General features: G+C 39.3%; 1 protein-coding gene across 2 annotated transcripts in view; it reads right to left on the reverse strand.

The window, feature by feature from the left end:
* Positions 1–13,000: 13,000 nt before the first annotated feature.
* NRIP1 (nuclear receptor interacting protein 1) overlaps positions 13,001–20,047 on the reverse strand; it is a 147,419-nt gene continuing 140,372 nt past the window's right edge. For both annotated transcript variants that reach the window (XM_084843513.1, XM_084843514.1), the window contains exon 4: positions 13,001–18,710. In XM_084843513.1, the coding sequence (XP_084699639.1) occupies positions 14,828–18,334 (3,507 nt within the window). In that variant the 5' untranslated portion in view covers positions 18,335–18,710 and the 3' untranslated portion in view covers positions 13,001–14,827. The remainder of the gene's footprint in view (positions 18,711–20,047) is intronic.

Raw genomic sequence — 20,047 nt, forward strand, 5'->3', positions numbered from 1 at the left:
ATTCTCTTATGCACTAACCCATGTAAGTATCCAGTAGCAACACAACAAGGTGTCTCTGCATTTGGGCAAGTGGTCCCCATACAGTTGGGTGGATTAAGTTGTACGTCCTGCCTTATTTATACCTGGCAAATATTTCCAAAAACTTAATGCTTTGTTTTGTAAATTCTTTTGGGGTTCCTTTCCACCAAGAATATCTTTAAAAAGGATGCAACTTCCAATTAATGAAGGTGGGTTTGGTTTTCCGGATCTGGTTATGTATCATTATTCATCGGGGCTATTTGCTGACCTCTACTAAATGTTGGTCTTTTCCACTCAGATTAGATTTTCCACCTTGGTCAGTGTTGATATCTTCTTGTCTGGAGCCTCTCTCCAAATGGATGGTATTAGGTTCTTGGCATATTAAGGCAGACAGAGCTCCTCCCACAATTGTGGCAGTTAGAGAAGTTTGGTGTATAATGTCATGTCAATTACAGTTTCACCCATTTTCTCATGCTAAACTGACTTTATGGGGAAATCCAGATTGAAGAACTGGCAAGAAAATGTTCTTATGGTGGACCTGGACAGATAAAATGATTTTTACCCTGGATCAATTAGTGGGGGTTGATCATGAATTTTTGTTATTTTCAACTTTGCGAGATCAATTTGATTTGCCTGCTACAGGGGAATGGCAGTACTTGCAATCAAAACGTTTGTTGGTATCTAGATTTGGTCCTGCTGTTTTTACTGCTTTGGAGTCTCCTTCGCTATTGGAAATACTTATTGAAGCTGATCAGACATATTGACCCACAATTCATGTTTATAAACATTATCAATGAATAAATATGAAATAAGTGCTTTGGTGTTGCTACTAGGCTAAAGAAAATGACCATTCACATTTTGACCCAGTTCACTTGATGAAACAAGCCATGGTTTGTTAACTATAGGTTATTTCGGAGCGATCACTCACCCACTTCCAGTCTGCTAAGAAAAACAAACCCAGGGATGCTGGATTCTTTTTCATGATATCCGAACCTGGAACTCCAGGTTGTTTCTTCCTCAACAACCCAGAGTTCTGGGTTCAGATGACAGGGAGAACATCGCAGGGATGGAGTATCCCTCGGTTTTTTAGTGTACCAGAAGCGAGTGAGCAGTCAGGAGCCAGCATGCTTGCTTGTGAACAATCCATTGTTAACAAACTTGGGTTGTTTCACTGGGCGAACTGATTCTTTATGTCTAAAACATCCTGAGTTCCTATAGCAGTGCCATTGCCAATACTGGAGCCACAGCAAGGTAAGCAGATGGGGTGGTTGGAGACTCCTGATGAAGAAAGAGGGCTGGAAATTAGCAGATGAGATGATGGGAGGGAGGACTTGGGGTTGTATCCAGTGCTAGAATAAGTTAAGTTCCATTTTTTCAATGGGTCTACTTCAAGTAGGACTAACTTTGGATACAACCTTTGAGGTTTCTTTGACTTGAATTTATTCAAACCAGACAAAAAATCAGCTCACCTCATACTTGAAGTAAACATCATGAGTTGCAGAGATTTGTATTCTGAGTCAGAGAATATGAGTTTTGGTGACATCTCTGTTAATTCAGCCCTGCCATGTCAAGGAATCACTGAATTCAGCAGTGGAAAAGTCCAGCTCTTTGCAAGCCGCTTGGAACTTTTGCTGAATTGGGGTGACAGCCACTGTGAGACCCTGGCATGTCTGTTGATGATAAGGATGAGAAAAACAAACCCGATAAAAGGCTGAGAAGAACATAATTAGGTGGCATGGCAGATAGTGAGACCATAACATATTTGAGTTGTTTTGAAAAGATGCTGATGTGAAACATGTCTATTGTTTTGTCTTCCTCTTTCTTCTCCCTCCCTCTTCCTGTCCTTCTTTCTTTCATTTCCGTTCTTGCCTTCCTGAAGACAGAGAGTTCCTTGGACCTGTTGATCCATTACACTGGGTTGGTAAATGCAGGTTGCTTACCTGTAACTGTGGTTCTTCGAGTGGTCATCCATGCATTCACACATATGAGCTGTGCACCTGTGCTGAGCCTTGTTCAGGAAACGTCTAAAGCCGAGGAATGTTTTGGCGGGACTGCCCCCCCCCCCCCGCACATGTCACAGTGGGTTCCCGGCTGTTCCCTCAGTTCCTTGAGAAACTATGACTTTCTCTGAAAAAATGCTAAAACTCTATGAAGAACAGTTTGGAAACAGAATACTTTAAAACAGGATGGACTGGAGGAAATATTTGGAAGATGCAACATAGAGCCTGGTAATTATGTATGGGTTGGACCCAGAATTAGGCACCTGCCCCTGGCCTGCCAGAAGTGGACCTCCCTCCCCTCTCCTCCGTACAGCAGCCCTGAAAGCGCTACATAGAGGGTGAGTGGGCCCTGATGAATGTGGTGAGTTGTGGTGCAAAGGGGAAGGGAATGCCCCAAACTTGGGCAGAGTCACTTTCCATGAGTGGAGCCTTTCCATCAACAGAACACAGACCCTGGAATCAACTAGGGATAGCAGAGAATTCCACCACAGATTCCAGTGAGGCTGGATTCTAAAGAATCTGTGATTCCAGTGAGGCCCCCCGGAATCTGTGGTGAAACAGCCTCCTGCCCCCCCCGCCACCCCGTGGAATCCCCCCGGGACGAAACTTACCTGGGGCAGACATGGCGGCGGCTGGTCTCCCGGCCGGCCGTGGCTGGGCTGCTGCGGCCACCATTTGCAACCTTGCAGCTGTGATTGGCTACGTATTTATGTAGCCTATCACAGCAAAGAACAGGGATGCACATGGCGGCCACTATGCCATTAGCGCCCCTGTTCTTTGCCATGTTAGGCTACTTAAGTATTTACGTAGCCTATCACAGTAAAGGCAGCCATGCAAATGGTGTAGCGGTTGCCATTTGCGTGGCTGCCTTTAACGTGATAGGCTACGTAAATACTTATGTAGCCTATCACGGCAAAGAGCAGGGGCACAAATGGCCTAGTGGCTGCCATGTGCATCCCTGTTCTTTGCCGTGATAGGCTACGTACTTATGTAGCCTATCACGGCTGCTAGCAAGGACACAAATGGTGGCCGCTACGACGGCCGCCATTTGTGGCCGCAGCAGCCCAGCGGCTCTGCGGAGCTGCCGTGGAGCCGGCCGGGGAGGATTCCAGGGGGAGGCATGGAGCACCTCCCCCCCACCGCGGATGCCCCTGCGTGGAGCCAGGTAAGGGATTCGTATATCCCTAGAATCAACCCACTATCTTTATCTATATTGATGGATACCTGCATCAGCCGTCCCCAACCTGGTGCCCTCCAGATGTTCTGGACTACAACTCCCAGCATTCCTGACCACTGGCCATGCTGGCTGGGGCTGATGGGATTGAAGTGGGAGTAAGTCTCATTAAACTTAATGAGATTTATTTACTTCTGAATAGATATGTATAAGATTGTGCTATTATTCAAACTGCATTGCCTTGTCTATTACACTGAACAGCTTGGATGGAATTTCCCTTTATGTTCTTGTGTAGTCATTTGGGTCCGCAATCTGAATTTTCTGCTGTTTCTGTATTGAGGATTCTGTATCAATAAATAATTTAGGACACAATCCTATGGCTGCTAGATAGTGTCTAGACAGCCATAGGATTTTTCGGTTCCCAAAAACGTCACTCCCCGCCCCCTCCTCCACCACCTCGTAGGCTGCGCTGTTTGACCCTGGCTCCATGCTTGGAAGAGCAGTATGGAGCGGGTGAAAAGGCGGCATTCCTGGGGTCAGCGAGACCGTGGAAGCGTCGTTATGATGCTTCCTATGTGCTGTCTGGCCTCCTCCCCCCAGTCTGATGCAAAATCAGCCTTCTAGCGGCAAATGCAGGTGGTCAGAATGCGGAGGAGAGGGTCCTCTCCATGCTATGCCCACCCTGCATTGGATAGTTAGCCGCTTCCAAATTTGGAGATGGCCAACTGTCCCCATAGGATTGCACCCTGTATCTTTCATCTGTTGTCCTTGTCCCTGTTGGAGCTTAACCCCCTGGCATGCAAATTCAAACCCAGAATAATTATTACACTTGAGACTCACCAGCTCAGATTTCTGGTTTCAGAGGCAAATGGCTTGGTTTGCAGAGCCCAATTACAAATTGAACTGTATATCACCTATTGCTAATCACAGCCAAATTATGTGGTCACTTTACAGTTTATCCCACATTTTAGGGAAATTCCAGGAGTTAATGAATTATCATCTTGCCATTTTGATGGGACAGATCATCTCATCCAGGGCTACTTCTTGGCAGCTTCATCCTGTTTCCTCATCAGCAGTTAATCTGAATCTACTCTCATTTATGTTACAAAATGGGCCAAGAAACTGGAACTGAACCATTTTTATCTTCTAAATCCTTTTTCATTTTTTTAATTGAACCCATTGTCAATTAATCAAAAACAAATATTACCTGTGGCTATTTTATTAAGATTTCCTTGTAAAATGTTACTCTAAGATGTGAGCTAAAGTTTACTCAATTTATTATAATGCTGTTAGTAATACAGTGCAGTCAAGTGCAAATGATCTTCCGCCTTCTCAATTAACAGAGTATTAAGTCTTCCCCGAAGAGCAATAAACTCCTTTAATATGACAGGGGTACAAGTTCATTTATGCTTCTACCAAGGTATGTTTCCAAATCTGTGTGAAATTCCCTAAGCTGGTTTTTGTCAAGGTGAAGCAATGGTGTTCAAACCATATCCCACGGGAGATAAACTAGGAACCTGGGAGATAAATCTATTTCAAAATATTATTTTAGTGGTTTCTTCAGTGGCTGCTTTGAGGGGAGCATGAGTTAACTTTCAGGGATAGCTTCTCTCCTCACCACCAATTTCTTCTCCTGTTCAATATTTTACTTAAACTATCTACCCATTGAGCTGTGCTGTTGATGTTGTAGACTTACGCAATCACATTCTTCTCCAGCATGTACATGCAGTCCTGTGAAGGAGCCGGATGATTAGATCAACACATGAGATGTGCACAATGGGTGCAGAAAATGATGACTGGGCTAGGGATGGATGTATCTGTCAGTTCTGCTTTCTCTCACATTCCTTTTTTAAAAAAATCTTAATTCTTTCTTTCCCCAAAATGAAGACATTTGGAAATTTTGGTAAATTCTTATCAAAAACGAACTGAAATGAATTGTTCATCAATTCCTAGGCTAGGCGCACTGGGTTCCCTAGGCTGAGAGGCACCAACCCAAGAGAGATCAGAGAAAGGGGCTCACTTGTAGGAAGAAATGGATACTTCCCCATGATTTTAATATCTATGCATCAACATATTAGATATTGCAGATATGATTATATATAATTGCCATAATTAAGCTCAGAGTAAGGCACGCTTAAACCTTATTGAAATCAATGGGGTTCAAGTGTGCTGAATTTTGTAGTGAACGGTGACCTATATCTTTATACAGCAAACAGCACTTGAATTGGATTGTGGATGCACAGCCTGCTGTTTTACTTGAAAATGGCCGAGCGGCAGTCATACATCCCAATCCCACTCTAGCCATGCATAAAACATTGACAGGAATGCACAACTTATGGATAGCATCCATGTTCAGAGAAGCATGCGACATACTTCCGTGTTTTCCGATCCAGAGAAGCAATGCTGTGCATTGAAACTACTTTTGCATGCAGATTTCCTACTCAGGATTGGTATGCATATGATCTAGATCTGTCAAAATAATTACTTTTTGTGATCACACTTTTTTGCACTTGCTTGTTTTTGACATTGTCTAAAAGGGCAGAATAAACAAGCAACATTGGGCATACATGTCTACACCTGAAAATATCACTTTCATAATTGGCATTGGAATAAAATAAGACTTAAATTAATTCAGAAAAAAATGAATTAAACTGTGAGTTGGAAAATAATTCCATCGTTTCAATGATTTTCCCCCAATTTAACATAAAATATGTATTTGCATTTTTAAAGAAACGGATACAATTATAAAGGGATGGTATAATTAATTCCTAATGGGACAGCACATATATTTATCCTTCAATTCAAAATCACCACGGATTTAAAAATAAATACAATGAATGGTTAACTTCTCGTCTTATCCACTGAATTGACATAAAGTATCTATTTTGTTTTTAAATGTGAATTTTTGCTATGTTTCAGTTGTTTAGATCCCAGTACACGGGAAGTGCGGAGTTTCTAATGGAAATCTCAAATAAGAAAGCACAAAGGGGAGAGGCATTGAAACATTACTGAGCAATTGATTTTATTTTTACTGAATAAGAAGACATGGAGTATGAAGAAAGACAGGTTGCAGGTGTGTGTGTGTGAGTGGAAGTTTTACTTTTAAAAATACCTTTTGGTTTATGACAATCCTACATGTACAGCAGGGTTAACCTTTGTTCTACCTGCCATTTTGTTTTTATGCATAAACTTGTATATCAGTGCTAAATGTACTCTATGGATTGGGCTCAGATTTACTTAAATTTTCGTCTCATTGAAATCAGCAGTACCCAATGACTTAGGTCACCTTGAAATCGGGGGGAATTAATTCAACTAACTGTACAATCCAAACCTTTGACTTTGCTGCAAAAGAGCACCCTCCTGCTTTGTTTTATTATCTTCCCACACCACCCCTTCTTAATTTATTTGCTCTATCATGAAATGTTGAAAGAAAATGGCCATATTTTTCCTAGTTTTTTCCTTGTTCCGCATTTCCTGAGGATCTACTGCTGTACTTTCAACGTACATTCATTGGAAGACTAGTTTAGTAAAAACATGACAAAGTGACCCCCTGTAACCCTCTTTCCCATTTGCTCATGCTCAGTAAAAATACAGAAAATATAGAGGTCAGTCAGTGGCGGGGCAGTTCTTTTTTAATTCTTAATTTCTAGACTTACTGCAATGTCTGAGCTTAATTCTGAATGAAAAGCAGCAATGCAGTACATATTAGATGTTCATTCTATTTCTCTCTCTTAGACTTCAATCCTACACACTCTTACCAGGGACTAAGCTCCATTGAACACAATGATACTTCCCTCCAAGTAGAAGCAGCATTCCTCTGAATATAGGATTGCAGCCTCTAGCAGATCTGAATAATAAAATTGGTTTATATTTAACCATCCAGGTGCTCTGGTCAGAATCCCAGAGGAGATGAAAAGACTCAAGAATGGACAAATCAGAGGGCAAATATCTGCATGAACTTTGAAGACAGACAAAAAGAAATCCTCAAAGGGATACACAACTAATGCAAATACTCCCAATTAGTTGTTGTATCAAGACATAAACCAGCATTAAAGCCATTGTTTGCTGGGATAAAATTTGTGGCTTGCACGGTTTAATGTGGACTAAAAATAACCAATCATATGGAATGGTAATGATGGTAGAAAAGCCCCACTGGGTGCATAGATGCATGTTTTACGATCATTTCTAAAACCATGCATTTTACAATGCTTCTCAGTTCCAGTGTTCCACAATTCACATGTTCCAGAAATGCTCTTCTGCCCTTCTCATGATATAGCAAACTCTAGATGCTGCTTCCTGGTATCTTAGACATGACTGGGTTCACACAACACAAAAGCCATACTCAAGGTTGACAACACCTTGTGTTGTGTGAACCCAGCTGCACTAACAAACCCACGAAGAGACCTCATGGTTTGTTGAGTTGTGAACTGTGGGTTGTTCGTGGTTAACAAACTATGGCTTGTTAGTGCAGCTTGGTTCACACAACGCACAGTGCAACAACCCACACTCAAACCTGAGTATGGGTTGTTGTTGTGTGAACCAAGTCAATATGACTGTTCTCCATAATTAAAATTTAGCAACACAGTCATACAAGAGAAGAACTACTAAATATATAAGGTGGGTGGGAGATAACAAGCCCAGCTAGCCATTTCAAAGAAAGCAGTGCAACGTGTGTAAGACTGTGAGGGTGCACAGTGGTATTCTATTGTTTGACTTCAGCAGTTTTGAAAGCTTTCATTTATTGCTTGACCTATCTGTATGATGGGGCAGGATATAACTTTAAAGAAGCAAAACGAAACATTTTGGTTGCTTTTACATGTTCACAGTGTTTTAATTTAGTTTTATGGGCTGTATTCTTTTTACCCGTTGCCGACAGTTTTATCTTGTCCTGCTTTTATCATTATTTATGGTTTTGCAGCTTTACACTGCTCAAAAAACTCAGGTTAATGGGTAGTCTAAATAAACAAATAGATCTTTTAAACACTGTTACTGAGTTAGACTAGTATATAAACTGATACTGCGTCAGTCAGTCAGTTACATTATAATGGCTGGATTGATCATTTTTACACAAGCCATTTGTTTTGTCTGTGGGAAACACAAAATGAATATGAGAAATTTTCATGATTATGATCCATGAGTAGACTCAGACTGCAGCTGTTCTGGTGGCTAAGCTGAAGCGTTGCTCTTGAGTCACTGCTTCTCTCTTTGGAAAACAAAAGCCGTTCCTGGGCCCAAGTAGCTTCCTAGGCTGTTTGCCGCCTTCTGGTCCTCCTCACTAATGATAGTCTTCATGAGCTCCTTTGCCTATGTACATTCCATTTCCTGTCTGGAGACCTTGTAAGCAATGTGTGCTGGTGCTTTATTGCAGACAGGCTTTCTTCTCCACTCTACTACACTTCGCAAACTCTTTCCTGATTCCTTAGGCCTTGCCGGTCCCACTTCAAATCTGCCATTCTTATCCAGATTATCTTCTAGGAAGTGATCTTGCCTTGCCTCTCTGCCCAATAATTTTGCTGTGACATCCCAATCCTATAGGGAGGACCTAGGCTTCATTCAGCATGTATAAAAATGGCAAAACTAAACAGAATGATATCAAAAACAAACATAATTGCAAAAATAAAGGAACAAAAGCAAATATGGTAGGTAGGGCATGAAAGGAAACCTTACCTCACTGATGTTAGAATCATTATACAAACCCCAAGATGTTCATTGCTGAGGTTAGGGATGTTGAAGAAAACTGGTTTGGGGGTGGAGCTTGATGAGCTTTAGTTGGATTGCCCCCCCTCCCGACTCCGTTCTGTCTTCTGCCAACTGTCCTGACTCAGTGCACAAGTCAGGCCAGCTGGTGGAATTTCCATTTCTTTAAAGTAAAAAGACATTTGCACAAATTAGTGCCATAAATGGAGTAATTTGCATAAATTAGGACTGCAATTTGCGCAAATTTGCAGCTGTAATTTGCACGAATCTCTATTTGCGCAAATTACAGCCAAGACCAAAAAAGGGTGTAAAAAATCTCTGGAATTTGGGGAAACTGTGTAGCTCAGCTCGCAAAAGCTGAGTCAGGCATGTCGTGTAAGTCTGGAAAGTGCAAAAAGGCCTGGATTTCCCGGCAACAGACATTCCTGAGATTATTTGCCCATATGCATAGCATTGGTGAACTTGGCATCTATTTTGGGGAGACATGAATAGGTAGTTATACTAGGGGAAAACCCATTAAGTACTTTCAAGGGAATATCATTACTGGACTAGAGAACAGGGTCTGAACTTGTCCCAAAAGACTACGGCACAAGTCAACTTGCTGGAACCAATACAACTGCTCTAGGAACCACATCATGATGGAAGATCAGCTGATCAATAAAATAGTCACAGAGTTAAGTAAACACAGGCCCAGTTTAGAACCTTGGTAGACTCTTATGTGATTTTTACATGGGAGGATGCTTGTGAGTTCCTGATCCAGCGGGTATTGATGGAGTTACTGATTGTGTGTCTATGTGTGAACTATGCATGTGGCTTCCCAAACCATGCATAGTTCTATCTGAATAGAAAGTACTATTCCACATGGAAAACAACAACAGTCATGGGGACTTTAGGTTGCAAACAGAGAATGGTACAATAAATGGATTAAAACTACATATTCAATGCATTTTTCTCATTTATTCAAATTTTCTGCAGGAAGTAAACACTGAAAAAATTAAAAAAACTTCACACTGCAGTATGTACAGTTTTGTGACATCACATGAATAAATCATTTTCTAAAAAAATGAGAATAGTTAAATTAGTGAAAACTCCACAACAAAAGATTGCATAAACCCCAGAATTCTTATGTACGGTAATGAAAACCAATATTACACTATCTGACAATACTATAATAGAATTTCAGTAGTTTGAAATGGAATCAAAATGTGAATCATGTTTGCGGTTGGGGGCAGGGAGGAGCTTTTTATGTTCAAAAAGAAAAAAAATGTTGTTTTTTTCCCCAGACCCTTTCATTTGAAGCACATTCTTTTACAAAGCTAAAATACCACAGCAGAAGTCATGTCCAGAAACAGAATACAGTTGTGTTTGATAAACATCTGGTTTGACTTAAGACATTTTTGCCATTGCAGAGATGCACAGGGTCCCCCATGCATTTTTCATGCAACAGGTAATTACAATTTTAAATAAAACATTTTCTATACATTCTTCCAGACTTGCAACTGTATACATACATGCACAAAAATTTAAACTTATGTGATCTTATATACATGGAATATAACAAAAAGATTAAAATGTTTATTCCTTTGCATTAGATAGAATACAAAATATGTATTTTTCATTAAAGAAACCACTATTTACATCACTTTTTTAAAAACCAATTTCAACATGTAGGTGTAACAAGTTTATATATTTACATTTGTATACATACATACATACATATATATATATATATATAAAATATAACTTGCCAGTTTACTCAACTAAGATGCAGCAGAGAATAAACTGGTAATATTTTGCTGTCATCAATGACAGCTCTCTCACATTTGACTGATGTTTCGTTGGGGAAAATGAAATTATTTATTTTGAAAAATGTAAATTAAATGCTTTATCATCTATTTTTTAAAAAATATATAGTTTAAGAAGTAAACACATGGCTGATTTCCCATTAAAACTATTGTGTTCTATCTTCAAAAGATGAACTGCTCCTACAGAAATGGTTTTCAGGGTAATCCTAAACATGTTTACTCAGTAGTAAATCTCACTGAATTCAATAGGGGTTACTCTCAAGTAAGTGTGAACAGAATTCCTGATGTGCATATCTACTTGGAAGCAAGATCCACCGTCCTCAATGAGGTTTCTTTCTAACTGTAGGTAGGATTGCAACTTCAAGTCATTTTCTCTAGTAAAATACAGTGCCAATGTTTTATGAAGTCCCGGGTCGTGTTTGCCTTTCTGGAATGGCAGAAAAACAAGATAGAAATGTTGTGCTCTACCCCTAGTCCAACATTATACCTCTTTTAGATTATAAGCAATGATAGCTACTTATTTTTCTGCTGCCCTTATTGTCAAACTCTGACTCCATTCATGTACCAATTGTATTTTCAATTCTATTTTCCGCTCTCTGTAGCTGAAACTGCAAAGGATCATGGCAGATCCATGTATTTAAATCTACTGCCATCATGTAAAAAGCGGGAATGAAGGAAATCTGACTTAAGCAAAAGAGGTAAGCAGGTGAGAAGTGCAGAATCCCTACTGCCTTGGTTTACTTTCCTGAAGTCCATTGCCTAAGCTTTTTTTGTTGTTGCTCTCACCTGACTTTGATACCAGAAGAAAGCCCATATGAAAGAAACAGACTTGGAAAGATGAACTCCAAGAATTAACATGCAGGTACATGTACCTGCACGTGCCTTTTGCTCAAATCGGACCCCCCCCCCATACATTATTGGGGCAGATCTAGGTCTAAGTACAAAGGTATTCTGCCATCATGTATAATTTGATCCTGTATCACATATTACCTCGATTAGTTACCTGGTAGATGCATGCTTTTTATAGTGAACTATGTAACATTGTTACAACCAAAGTATAGCTTTGCACACACACCCAGGTTGCTTAACTGCATGTTATTGGCCAAATGGTTGTGGCAGCTGATTTACGTATCTAAAATTTTTTGGTCCAAAACTCATTTGTTACCTAATTCTGAGATTTGTTGTATGAAAGAAGTAAATGCTTGGGATGGGATATCTGCTGTCATTATAAAAAGATCTGTATTGTCTAACATGAGTTTGCAATATTTGCCTGTCTTCATAAAATATACACAAGTTAACTGATGTCGGTGAGCTCTTGAATATTTGTATAGATATCACCCGATGAAAAATAGGTAAACTGTCATCTTTAACCTGTATTGAATAGCCCACAATCTATTGGAGCATTGTTTTAGGTCTAGGATATAAAAATGCAGCCTATATGATTATGCTCATATCATATAAGGTAACACATGTTTGTTATGGAATTAGCACAGGCGTAAGTACATCTGAACGCTCTAACAGCAATAGGAGTGGAATGGCTAAAGCTTGTGATACAAAAGGGTTTCAGTCGAATTTTTCATGGCAATTTGCACTGGTTTCTTTATCTAAAGACATAACTAGGGCCTTTTGAGTAACTATTTTCCCCCAAGTCTTGGTATTTCCTCCAAGTCTGTTAGTCCACATAGGCTCTGGTTCACAACAATACACACGCATTATTTCAATAATAATGATGGTGATGATGATGATGCAATATCTGTACACAAATTTAATAGACAGAAGAGATATCACCTCCTCTAACAATGATTGAGGCAAAAGAAGAAGATTCAACTCCATTAACAATGATCTAAAACATAACTATTAATAGTCTGAATGTGTGATATTTGAATTCTTCCTGCCTACATCTAAATGCTACAAGACGAAATAAAATACTTTTACAGCGCAAACCTATACATGTCTGCTCAAAAGTAAGTCCCACTTAATCTGATGGGGCTTTTCCCCAGGTAAATGGGTATAGAGTTGCAGCCTAAAGAATATACTTTTACAACTCAAGCCAGGCTCATGATGGAAGTTAAAACAGCATCTGATTGAAAAAACATAGCCTCTTGTATATAAAATCTTTATCCAGTCAGCAGTACTACACATGTTTTCATCATAGTTAAAATCACTCAGTGAGATGAGCTGCACTGAACTTGTCTGTTGTTCCTAAAATACTGATAAAAGTCCCTTCAAATCCAATGGAAGACTTCAACTATTCTGGATTGGGTTGCAATAAAGTTTTGTTGTTGCATACAGTATTTTTTAAGAAAACCACAGGAAATTATACAGAAAAGTTAAAGCTGTTAGAAACTTTATATCTATGATTAACCACAAATTCTGAATAATTAGAGTCCAACTTTACTCATTGATATCCTGATTTAGAATGCTACATGCTTCAAGTTATTGCAGTAGACAGAAATTTATCTAAAGTAAAATTCAAGGCTAATTCAAAATATCCTACTCAGACAAATCATTTCTAAGAATTTTGAGGGTGGTAAAAAGAATTTTGATAATAGTGATGTTTTCTTGGCTGGTTTCTCACAGGTCTCTAATCATTTATGAACAGGGTAGTGAATTAAATGAAAGCTTGCTTTCAAATTGGGGAATGTTTCTTTTGTTGACTTCAGCATTTTCTTTGGTGTGTGTTGGGAGTATGTCTTGACTAATATCTACATTGAAATATGTATTTTGTTTTGTTTTGTTTCATGCATTCTAATTTTTAAAACTGTCATTCCACTCTTCCAATTTATAATAGCCCCTTAATTCCAGAATAGTAAAAGTTAATGAGCTATTCACAAACCAAATTATATTGTTACACATTCCATCAACATGTCAGCAACATGAATACTTTTCCATACTTTAGAAGCGCTCATATTGTACACATGCATGAACTGATGGGAAAAGAGAGCAAGGTGACAGATTAATCATCTATTTTTCTCTTTCTTATACACAACTCAACATTGGTTCTGGAAAATCCCAACTTTCTTCATGTGTTAATCTCATGGGATGAGTTGACTAAGTGTAAATGAAGAAACAAGTGAAAGTGGATGCTAGCATTTTAAATCTATCTTAATAAAAAAAGTAAAGTCATAAACCAGATTTTATATTTATTCCAGCTGAGTGTCTTGGGAAGGCATTTTTCAAATGCAACTAGAGAAAAGACGTAATATATATTTTTTGTGGTTCTCCCAGATATCAAAACACAATAAAAAGCCATTTGGAAGCACTAAAAGTTTCATTTCGGTACATTTCTCTAGTTAATACTGAAGAGAATTAAAAGTACAATAAACAAATGCCTTGGTCTGCGTATTCCATTTATAAAAAAATTCTTCACATTCCATAGATGTATTAAAAACATAAAATTATACTGTCCCAAAACTTAGAATTTCAGAAAGGCAAATATATCACGTAGCAGGATGAAATGGTGCAAAATACTTTGCCACCAGCGTAGGCTGTATATTACATTGCATGACATGCTAATACCAGTAGTTCAAATAAGATCCTCTTTTACATTTCCCACCATAGTTGCTTCTGCTTCTGTGGTTGTTCCTACACTACCCCAGGTATATGCAAAGAATTCCACCTATGTGCTTCAGTTCCCTGTCATAGGTTGTATCCAACATTAGTCTAGTCCCATTAATTTCAATGGGTCTACTCTAACACTGGATACAACACCATGATTACATGCTCCTTGGGAGATCTGTGGTTCATCACCTGCATGATATGGAAACATATCAGGAAGCTGAATTACATGGAATAAAATTTCACACATACTCAGACCAGTGTGGGAAGCCTGTAGTGGCAGAAGCAACTATGCCAGGAAAAGTAGAGGCCTGTATCTCCAGTCACAGATTTCTCATGGAAATTTATATAATTAATAACTCATGAAGATAGATACCTTGTGACAAATTTTCTGTAATCCAAAAATAAAAAATAAAGAAAAGCTATATGTATTTTAAATATCAGCAAAACGTTCATCAAACAAAACCATGTTTTAGTTATACCATGCTTTTCTCAAATCATGCTAGATTTATACAACACTATTTTTTTAAAGGAAAGATTTCAAACTGACTGTAAACACTTTATATGATTATAATTTACTCTGGTTCTTTTTTTATTGTTAACACTTTTTCTAAGAGTCCATTTACTTCTCCATTCACATTGTGTTGAAGGGACACCTTATTACCTGAATGGCTACTGTATGTATTTCTTACATTATGAAATGGTATTTTACATTCTGCAACAGGCGACAACTCTTTCTTGAATGTGACAGCTGATGAATTTTCTGTAAATGTATCACTCCAAACATCTTTGCCATGTGCTTCCTGAATATTAACAGAACTCCCCCCCTTTTGTAACATGTAATATAGTATTGGATTTGTTTTGGTCAGTCTTGGGGAGGCTCTCTCGTGTTCATTTTTGTCCATATCTGTGATGACCCACTTTATAGGTCCTCTTTCCTTAGGTACATGGCAAATACTAAACTGGTCACATTCGGGTTTCGATGATACAGTGCCTCCCAAATGTTCGGCAAAGGGAGAACTGGCAGGACTCTTCATTGCAACTGAATACTGAAATGTTCGGTGATCCAAACAATTGCTTTGCTGCCCAGGATTCAACACTACTGTATGTACCGAAGCAACACTGAATTCAGCTTTGTTATTATTGGGTAAATTATTTTTGTTTCCTTTATTTTTGCCATCAGTTACTGTTGAATTATTCCTATGCTGAGACATGTCTTTTTCACAATTTTCTGACAGAAGCAATTGTTTCAACACATTAAATCCTTTGCTTTCTCTAGCCCAACTCCTATTTTCACTTTCATTATTTGAACCATGGCCTGAAGAATATTTTAATTCAAGATCAGTTCTGCTAAATTTCAGTTCTTTCTGGGTAGGCCCAGTTCCATACAAGGCATCTGCAGAAGACTTATGATGGGTTGCAACATCAGATATATTACCTTTGCTACCTTTTAGTATTTTTAAAGGACCTTCTGAAGGCTCAGAATGCAGCTTCCTCTTCTTTGGGACCGTGCTCTGACTTTTTGATTCCACAAATGTCCGTTCATTATTTCTGTGGCTCCTGTCCAGGTCGTCTGCAGAGTAGCTATCTTGATTCTGTCTCAGCAAACGACTTAGTAGGCCATTCTTTGAAAAAGAAAAGTCTTGAGGTGAAAGTGGGTTGGGTTTAAATTCCTCTGATGCTGGAGATGTGGCTGTGTTTCTCTCTAATGAATGAGCTATTCCATGCAAGTTCTTACTAACGCTTTCCCTTATTTGTTGTGCATTTGGATTGTGAAGGGTATCTGATTCCTCAGAAGGTTCAGCTTTTATTTTTACAGTTAATATTTGTTCATTCAAAGCCTTTTCTGTTGGGTCTTGTAAACTCTCTTCCTTTGAAAGCATTCTCTCTTTTGTTTCACTCATACCTTTATTGGAGGTTCCCAGAAGCAGTTGGAGGACAGTGCGTCTTTCAAGCAGATTCTGGATTTCTGAACTGGGAAATCTTTGTTCTGCTGGAAGAATCTGATTACTGAGTATTTTGTTTTCTTCAAGTGTACCAGATGTGTTAGTAAGCAGGGAGCTATTTAGCCCATCTATCAATCCTAATGGTTTCTCTGTATTTAGAGTCATCATCTGTTTGCCCATTTGCCTTTGCTCATCCATTGACATGGAAGACTGCATCCCACATTGAGCTAAGTTCTGCAGTAGTTTACTTGCACTAAAAGATGAAGATGTTTGTACAGTTTCTTTCCTGTTCTGCTTATTTCCTTGAAGTTCTTTGTGTACTGTAAGATCTATCAAATGTTTAGAAGCTGGATTAATTAGTCTCTCAGGATGTATGATGCTAGTGTATGGTGGTGAATTATGTTTGATCAATAAAGGAGAATGATGTGAAAGGTTGATGGGTGAATCACCTTTTGTACATGTTAGCAAAGGGGGAGTGTTTATTGGAGTCATTCGATTTGTACTAGAGCAGTCTGTCACAGGAGTTCTGTTACTCATGGGTAAATTAAACTTTGCCACATCAGCTGTAACTAATGTTCCTTCACTTTCTGTAATTTTCTCTATATTGTCTTCATTTTTATGGCCGAGTAATAACTGAAGCAAAGTTACTTTCTGATGTGGGTTTAGTTTTGCAGTTTTAGAGGAATCTTTCTCTTCTATACTTTCTAGACATGGAACTTTTGATTCCCAGTTATGAAGCAAGGATTGGGTTAAATTATCTAGAGAAGCTGTCTGCCCAGAATCTGGTGTATTTGTTTTCTGTTTGAAAGATAAATCTATAGGAAGACAATTAGAATGGGAACTTTCATCATCACTGCTGTCATCTTCTGTAAAACTTGGATTGTTGTCAGAGTACTCATCAACAGTAGTTGGTGTACTACTCTCCTCAAAAATACTGGCTCGCTCATTCTGTTCATACCCCTTAGTCTGCTTAGTAGCATTGTGATTTTTAAGGAGGTGCAGAAGTAAACTACTGTTGGTAGGTGGTTTCAAATGATTTTTTTCCATGGTTGCTTTGTAGCCTATGCTTTTGGGAGATGAATGAATTATGCCCATAGGACTCTGAAAATGTGTCATATTGCTTTTATTGGTTATTGATTTGGTTGAAGATCTTATGTGACCATTCAGATGGCTTTCCATTCCTTCTGACAGTTTGAAATGGCCAGCATCTTTTGGAATACTTTCTTTTAATCTTGCCATAGCAGCAAGTCTCTCACTTGCAATTTGATTTGCATTTTGTGCTTTTAGAGCATGTTCCCTGGAGTATTGCTGCAAATGTGCTTCACTTGAAAGAAGCAAAGCTAGCTGACTACAAGCTACACTGGGTTTAGGAGATGTAGCAGGACTAGACCTTTTTTCCACCATACTTGCAACAGCTTGTAATCTTGCAGCACAAGACAATGACTCACTCATCACCTTTGGACCACTCTTTCCTGTATGTGAAGACTCCATAAACTGATCTTTTACCAAGTTTGTTGTTAGCTCAGGCAGACTGGTCTCCAACTTTTCGTCTTTTGCTTTGCTCTTCTTCAACAGAGTCTTCAAGTGACTGGATGCAACACCATAGCACCTTAAGTCTTTTTCAACTTGCAGAGAATCATGGTTGAGGGAATACCCTTGCTCTTTGAGGCTCTGCCTAATCTGTTGTGACAAAGCAACACTCTGCAGCCTAGAGCTGAATGACTGAAGCAAAGAGGCCAGTAATGTGCTATCCTGTTTGCCTTTAGGCACATTTTCAACCATGCCAGCTAACAAAGCTTCTTTTTTTCCATTTAAATCCACAATAGAATCAGACAACCGTCTTCTCTTTGCAGCATTCCAGTCTTCAGAAGACTGTAACAGCCTTGCCTTTTTGTGATGTAGCATGCCAGAACTTCGATATGTAAGTGTGTTAGGAACTGGACCATCTCTCTGACAGCTGGGAGATGTGTTTCCAGAAACCTTGAAGTTTTGATTCTCTGTACTAGGCTCAATAGGCTTTTTGTCAACCACAGAACCCGAACCTCCTGCTGCTTGATGCATTAGTAATCCCTCTAGGTAAGTTAGAACAATGGAATCCTGGTGCATCTCAGAGACAAGCTCTTCTCCATGAGTCATGTTCAATACAAGTATCCACAAAGCCTCCTTTTTTATTCACTTTAAAGTCTAGTTTGTTATACGTGATCTGAGATTCAGCTTCATAAGCCTTCTATAGCATTCTATAATGTCGATAGCCTTCTACAAAACTGGATGCAAAACAGGTGCAATGGTTCTTGGATGTTTCCTCCATTAAGTAATTGTAGAAGAATGAAAGTTCCATTTTTATCCATCTCTGTTGTAATATATGCATACATTTATGAAGATGATCCAGAAAGACTATTTAAAGCACAGTTCCACAGTAAAAATATTCATATTCTTCCATAAACTTCCAAGACCAAAGATTTCTTTTTTTTCCCCTTCAATCTTTTCTCATTATATTATGCATGCTTCATTCCTACAAAGTAAGAAGAAAAAAAATCAGTCAAAGTAGTTATTATTATTATTATTATTATTATTGCATTTATATCCCGCCTTTTTTCCTCTTGCAAGGAACTCAAGGCGGCTTACATTATTCTCCTCCTCTCCGTTGTATCCTCACAACAACAACCCTGTGAGGTAGGTTGGGCTGAGAGTCTGTGACTGGCCCAAAGTCACCCAGTGAGCTTCCATGGCCAAGTGGGGACTAGAACCTGGATCTCCCAGCTCCCAGTCCGTCACTCTCACCACTACACTACACTGATACACATATCACACATATCTCACCACTACACTACACTGGTACACATATCACACACATTAACACATATCTAGGATAAATTCTAAGGATTCTATTTTTAAAGGTGGCCTAGTAATAATTTACTTAGATAGAAATAGAGATGTGTTCCAGAGCTGTGTATACAGTCTCTTGCCCAGCTGAATCCTCCTGAACACTCTTATAATCTTGTACTTTCTTTTCCTCTATAACATTCCTTGACAGCCCTTCTTACTCAAAACACTAGATGACAGTTAAATAATGTCCCTTTACATTTCAGCAATTAAAGAAATTACCGTCTTGGGCAGTGTCTAGGAACTAACAGAGTCTCCACCTCTAGCTTCCCATACTTACCATCTTCACTGCAAGTTTTGGAAAGAAAAAGTTTGAGGCCTCTATACCATGTTCCCAATTGCATCACTCGATTAGATGTTTAACACATTCAAGGTGCAAACCTATAGGATCTACTCTGGGTATCCAATGCAGAGTGGGAGGTGCCTTTCTCCTGCCCCTCTGCATTTAAGCTAGATGGGTGGTTTCACAGGTGATTTCACCTGTCTAGCGGAGGCTTCAGGGAGGGGGCGGGAAGGAGGCTGGGGTGGCCACAGGATATCTCATACAGCTGCTGATCCAGTCTCCTCTGCTCCCCCGAGAACACCCCCGTCTCCGTGCCCCAAATTCTGAGCACAGAGAGGTAGCTGGTGCAGTTCTCTCCGCACTGGCTCCAAGGCCACAGGGAGCGCAGTTTCCTGGTTCTGAGGTCGAATCCAGGGCTCTGACCTCAGATCCAGAAACTGAACTATCCTATGTCTCCCAGAAGCTATCTCGGGGACAAAGGATTGCTCCCTAATTCTGTTACATTAGTCCTTCAAGAATATAAGCAGAAGAAATTTGCCCAACACTAATTTAAAATCCAGTTTGGGGTTTCCTGGTGGTGGTGAATGTGAGAGGGGAAGTTGCAGATTCAGAAGCTCTCTAAAACAGTAAAAAAATGTGTTGTGCATGTTCATGGCTTGATTATCCCCTCAAATGTTCATGGG

Source organism: Heloderma suspectum, chromosome 3, assembly GCF_057233095.1.
Source record: "Heloderma suspectum isolate Gila_16-S chromosome 3, 16-S_ref, whole genome shotgun sequence".
Lineage (NCBI taxonomy): Eukaryota > Metazoa > Chordata > Lepidosauria > Squamata > Helodermatidae > Heloderma > Heloderma suspectum.